The following is a 6,249-nucleotide window of genomic DNA, read 5'->3' as shown; positions in this document are numbered from 1 at the left end:
AATCTGATTTCGTGGCTGCTTGACTAATAGAATTCAGTACAGAATAAAGATTCTGTGTCAGTTTCTGGTCCCAGGCCTTAGGTGTTAAAGAAAAAAATATTCAACATACTTGTTAATGATGGTAAGGCAGACTTTATTATTCAGGACCATCATAATAGGTATAGGGACCACTGCAATGGGATTTTGCAGTGGGGGAGAGAGATTGGGCTCAACTCCGAATACAGCACGGGTAAGCGGGAATTTAGACCCAAAAAGCAGGGTGGGGGTTAGAGGATGGAAAATTATTAATAGGAAACAAATCAGGGTAAGGGGGATTCTGGCTAAACCCACCTAACAGGATTCTTGTTGAAGGCAGGCCAGGGTAATCAGACATCACCTGGGGGATGGTGGAGGCTAAAGAACCTCATCAGATAACCAGGTAGAGTGTTCTTGCTAAACTGACTTAGCAGGGTTCTTGCTAAAACCGGATTTTACAAGGAAGTCCACAGATGGGCCTACGAGAAAGTCTGGGAGCCTGACTAAAGTTTGGTCAAGCAAAGAATCCTTGTCACAAGAGACCGGCAGCTTCCACTTCCACCTTTGCACATGGAAAGGCCATGTGTAGGCATTCCAGCAGTCCCAACTGAGGTCCTAGTGGGCAGCCAGCATTAAGCAATAAACAGGTGAGCGCAGAAGCCCTCACATGACTTTAGTCCCCGGCCATAGGACTTTATCCATACGAGAGACCCTTTGTGAGAATCACCTGACTAAGCCCAGTGAACGCCAGACCATGAGAGATAACAATATCATGATCGCCGGCTGTTACTGCAACTGAACCCCAAGTTTAACTCAGGCTCGCCATACCGCTCACGGCAATCACTAGTCGGGGGAAGACTTTCCAGAGCCCCTTGTCGGGAGCGTTGATTGGATTGCTCTAACATCAATCAAGATTTTCTGCCCAGTGGCCCTTTCCGACCCCAGAAACAGTGCGAGCCTATTGGCTAAAACTCACAACCGCGCCCTCCATGTATACTGCGGGCAAAACCCAGAGACTACCTGGAAAGACCACAGAGGAGCAAAGCAGCTCCGGAAGTGGCGTTTAGGTCGCTTCCTCTAGTGCGGTCCAATGAACTCTTTCTTTTGGCAGCAAATTCAGTCCTCGAGTCCGCCCAAGAGGAAGAACATTTTGATTGGTTGTTTAGCCTGGGGCACAGAGATTCACGGGAGCCTCGACCAAGCACTTGCCGTTATTGTGCAGTTCGCCTGTCAATCAGCTCACCCCTCTGGATGGGCGGAACTGGCTGTCCTTTTGGCACCGCCTCTTCCTGGGCTGGTGTGTAGGGAGGCGGCAGGGCCGCAGGGGCTGGGAACCTGCCGCTTGGGCGGGGCCGGGTTTCACGGCCGGGACAGTTCTTCGGTCGCTAAGCGCCAGGAGTGTCCCGAAGCGCGTGGCCGGGCGGGGCAGGCCTGGGCGAGGGGCGAACGCGGGGCGGGGCCGGGGCGGGGCCGCAGGAGGCGGAAGCCGCCAGCGAGCTCGAGCCGGAGCCGCATCGAAGCCAGGGTCCGGCCCGGCGGAACGGCGTCGGCGGGGTTGGCCGGGGCGGCGGGGCGCTAGAGCCTGGGCGGGTGGGCCGAGGGCCGGGGGTCGAGGCCGAGGGTCGGGTTACGGGCGGGCTCGCCCCGCGCGGTCTTCGGAGCGGGCTGAGCTCCCGCCCCCGCGCAGTCCCGGGGAGGATGCGGCCGGGGGCCCCGGGGTGGGGCGGGCGGCGGCGGCTGCAGCGCTAGCGGCGCAGGGGGTGGGCGGCGGCGGTATGAGGCGCGGGGCTGGCGCCCGCGGGAGGGAGGCGCTGCCGGCGGCCCGGCCGCTCCCGCTGCAGCTGCTCGTCGGGCTCGCCGTGCCCTGCCCGTCGGGCCCCGGCCGCTCTCGTCACGGCCGCCGCCCGGGTCGCCGCTGGTGACCACTCGCCGCGCCGCCGGAGGCTTCACCCGCGCCCTCCCCCAGGACGCGCCCGCGGAGCTCCGGCCCCTTCGCGCCGCTCGCGGAGGCCGCGCTGCGCGCCGGGCGGCGGCGAGGCCGGAAGATGGCCTGGGTGCTCAAGATGGACGAGGTGATCGAGTCCGGACTGGTGCACGACTTCGATGCCACCCTCTCGGGCATCGGGCAGGAGCTGGGCGCCGGCGCCTACAGCATGAGGTACCAGGCGCCCGGGGCCGGGCGGGCGGAAGCCTCAGTCTCCTTGGGAAAGGCCTGCGCGACCCTGGGCCTCTGCCAGGCGGCATGGAGCCCTGCAGGCCTCTGCCCACCCCGGTGGCGGGCATGGGAGGGGGCCCCGTCAGCTTCGGCCGGGGATCAGCTCCTGAGGGCTTCATTTTTGCTGTAAAACACGCCGCGCTGTTAGGATGGCTTGGGTCGGCGGGGCAAGGAGCTTTTTTTTCTTGCAAGTGATTTACAGGCCACTGAGAGCTGGAATACACTGTCCGAAATGGGAGGACTTATACTGGGAAAATATTCTCCGGGGTTTTGGTATCAGTTTCCTACTCTGTTGTCCTACATTGTGGTCTTTCCTGGTTGCAAATTTTAATCACTTAGTGTTACAGTAGTAATTATGTCCTAAGTGAAAGTAGCCACAGGGGAGAAAAGCACGTTGATTTAGTTATGTTTTTTGATTGTTTCAAAGTGGAATTTTTCCTTTTGGGGACTACCCTCTCAGGCTGTTTCCTGTTGAAGAAGGCTTTAAGATGCAGTGATTGCACCACAAACAATAGTTTGTTTAGTCTCTGCTGTCTGTACTAGCAGCCATTCATTTTGTTTAATTTTGAGAGGTTGAGAGAGATCTGAGCTTAGTCTCTGGCGTTTATCCTGAAGAATACTGTTTTTTAACTCCTATCAGTTTGGCAGCTCTTTTTTCTTTTTTAGCAACTTTATTGAAATATAGTTTACATGCTTTAAGTTCACCCTTTGATTAAAGTGTAAAATTCAAAGGTTTGGCAGCTTTTCGTTAATGCAAATTAAGTGGGATTTTCCAAATATATTCTTTAATGCGTTGTGTCTTTGAAGTGCTGTCCAGTTTCCCAGGAGCTTTGGTACATCTCCCTGCAGCCCTGGGGAACGACAGGGAGCATAAATGTCCTGAAGCAGACAGACTTCTGGGTCAGAGCAGGCCTGGAATGGTGAGGGCTGCTCCCTGAAGTAATTCGGCTTTTAAATCTTAAAGGGAAACTCTGGGCTGTAAAGAACTCTCGGAAAGGTGGAGATGTTTCTTAGGGTGTGGAAGTGCGTGGAGGAAAAGCCTTTGGTTGGTCACCAGTCTCTGACCCTGAGTCAGAGTGTGCTGGTCCCCCTGAACTTGGCGCTGCTTTTCTCTGCAGTTGTGCAACTTGAGGGCTCTGAATGAGGTGGCTTATTTTCTAGAACAACTGTCTCAGTTGTGGAGGAAATTAAGCTACTGCAAGTCATCGGGTCACCCCAGATGGGAGTACTAGAGGCAGTGATTACCTAATGAAAACACTGGGCCTCGAGTGCCATGCTGCTGCTTGAGACCCTGGATTTGCAGTTAAGGTATAAGAGGGCACGTGAAGCAAATTCATTCTCTCTCTTTTCAGTTGCTTCTCAATTATGCTAAAATGAAAAGTTGGCTGCTGAGAACTCTGCTTATTGAGGGTTATTTTGAGCTTTTACATTTTTCCAAAGTCTTATTTATTTCAGTGATTCAGCCAACTAATTAACTTTTGTTCATGGTTTCTTCTGTGAAAAGGAAATAAAATCTTGCTATTAAACCTTTCCCTGACCTTGTTCTTAAAGTAATGCCTGACATCCTTGTAATTCGCTGCCTTTTACGACACTTTCCATGGGGAAACTTTTTCCATTGAATGTTTTTGGTTATATGTTGTGTCATTTAATCTAAGTGTTCAAGTATATTTGAAGGCAGATACCATTTTTAAGGAGCTTGTTTAGTTTTTTCATATTTACTTGGGTCCTCAAAACTAAGAAGAGCTAATGAGAGTACTTGCCTCTTGCAAATTCAAGGCCCTTTAGTGGAAATTCAAACTTAGGAAATTTCAAAATTGACTTGATAAGAGGAAAGTCTAAAGAAGGCTCAGGCTGGTGTAGGCCCCCTTCAGTTGCACTTGCGCTTCACATGCCTGGACCTGGAGCTCAGAGGGCTGGATCTCGGGAGTGCCCAGCGTCTTTTCTCTGCATGGGCAGTCAGGGAAGTAAGGCTATGGATTGTCTTTCTCTTTCATTTGTCCTCTCTTAAGTTCAAGAAGTAAACTTGAAGTGCTAAATTTGAAATTATTAGAGAAGTGACTTCTTGATAAAAACTTACTTTGTAGGCAGCTTTCCAGTTTTCTTTCAAAGTGAAGTATGCTTACTGTATTTGCTTTTTGGATAGCTTAAAATGAAGTATTTTTAAAGACTTCTTTTAGGAAATGGTTTCCTCAGTATTTTGGGAAGATAGCTTGAAAGAAAGAGATGGTTTCTGTCAATAGTCTGACTTAATGTTAAAAAAATGCAGGCTTTTAGTATTGGGATGTGTTGAGGCTAATTTCTGCTATTATCTTTATTTCTTTTTTTTCTTTGCTGTGGTTCTCATTTTGTCTGTGTGTTCTGTGTTACTGTTGTACCACATTTGTATGTGAGGTATGAGCTGCTGCAGATTCTATTTGAAATGAAGCAGGTCATAAAATGTTTTTTAAAATCTTAGTTACAATATCAGGATTCTAGAAATGGATGAAGAGAACTTAAGAAACTAACAGACCAATCCTTTTCTTATAAGTGAGTAAACCAAAGCTCATAAATGTTCAAGTGATTGGCCCAAGCGGCCTGTCAGTGGTACTATTCCAAATGAAGGCTGAGTTCCCCCCCACTGAATGAAGGCCGAAACCCATTGTAACTTGAAATCTGGGTCATTCATCTTTTGTGAAGTAAAGAACAGATAATCAAATGACTTTAAAAAATAAAACTCATTAAAACTCTCCTAAGAGGGTCTTTTGGGCCACCTGGTAATTTTCTTTCCATCTTACTGTTCACATGTTATAATCTGTAGTAAATTAATCTTCAGGATTTAAGGAGTAACGCAACGTCTTTAGATTACGCATAAAAACTTTGATATTAAATTGTTACCTTACAAAGCGCATTGATCTGAGTCCTGTTAAACTTCACTATGGCATAAATCTGTTTTGAAACAAAAGGTGTACTTTACATATTCTGAAGTGGGAGGTACATCCATAGTTTACATATAATTTGCTAAATCAAAATTGCTTTGAGGTGAGGACAAATTTCCTGTATTGACTGAAAGGTTAAAATGTCAATTTACAGATCCCGTGAGGTAATGGGAAAATTCCAACTATGATTGGTGTTAAGTTAGTAAAAGATTACTAAAGATATAGATTATTATGTAGCTATTAATAGGTGGTAGTTTTCTTTTGTTCCCATGCTAAAACAGAATGTCCCTGAGTAGCTGACATGTCTTGGAAGTATAGAAAAATTTTAGGACCAGTGAAATTTTAAAAATTTATTATGGTGGTGGCTGAGACTACTTCTGGAATTGGCAATGATTTCTACAAAACATCTCATTTCAAAGTTTAAAAACTTTTCTGGATTTAATCTTGGCTGAAGTATAGAAAAAAATTTAATAAGTTGTTGATTAAAAAACATTGATTTCAGATTATAGTGTCCACATTGGTTTTTAAAGGTATCACCTTAAAGCAGGGATTGGCAAACCTTTTCTGTAAAAGACCAGGTAGCAAATATTTAAGGCTGCAAGCCGAGGGTCTCGGTCAGATTTTTTTTTTTTTAGGATCCTTTAGAAAATGTAAAAACCATTCTTGGATCATGTTGTACAAAAACAGGCCGCTGGATTTGGCCCTTGGGCTGTAGCTTGCTGATCCCTGCTCTGAAGGATAGATTCTAATAATATACTTTGATCGCCTTGGAAAAAGATTTGCTGAGTGTTGAAATCTTATATTCAAGAAGTAATTTTTATGTAGACTAAGAACTCTCTCAGCTAATTCACCTTCTATTGCTTGTCCACAGATTTTTATTGTGTTCAGTTTTTAAAATTAGGGTGTCAACTGCCCGCACTAAAAGTAAGATTCAGTACAGTTCATATCCTTCCATCAGGGCTGTTTGAAACATGGTAGTTTAGTGATAGGGTCTCATAAACTTGCTTTGTTTCATTATAGTGACAATTGTCGGTTTGCCAGGACACAAACATTTGCTGTTGGTGGAAATACCGTCTGAGGCCTCATCTTTTTTTTGCTCTAGGT

General features: G+C 47.0%; 1 protein-coding gene across 4 annotated transcripts in view; it reads left to right on the top strand.

Annotated features, from left to right (window-relative positions):
• The first annotated feature begins 1,906 nt into the window (after positions 1-1,906).
• The window catches only part of UBP1 (upstream binding protein 1), a 56,149-nt gene continuing 51,806 nt past the window's right edge, over positions 1,907-6,249 (top strand). For all 4 annotated transcript variants that reach the window (XR_015552187.1, XR_015552186.1, XM_004419472.3 and 1 more), the window contains exon 1: positions 1,907-2,173. Coding sequence is in view for 2 of the 4 variants with exons in the window: in XM_004419472.3 (XP_004419529.1) it covers positions 2,061-2,173 (113 nt within the window). In the remaining 2 variants the exon portion in view is untranslated. The remainder of the gene's footprint in view (positions 2,174-6,249) is intronic.

Source organism: Ceratotherium simum, chromosome 5, assembly GCF_057802395.1.
Source record: "Ceratotherium simum simum isolate JZ-2026a chromosome 5, ASM5780239v1, whole genome shotgun sequence".
NCBI classification, from domain to species: domain Eukaryota; kingdom Metazoa; phylum Chordata; class Mammalia; order Perissodactyla; family Rhinocerotidae; genus Ceratotherium; species Ceratotherium simum.
Note: the sequence above shows the minus strand (reverse complement) of the source record. Positions and strands in the feature narration are given on the sequence as shown.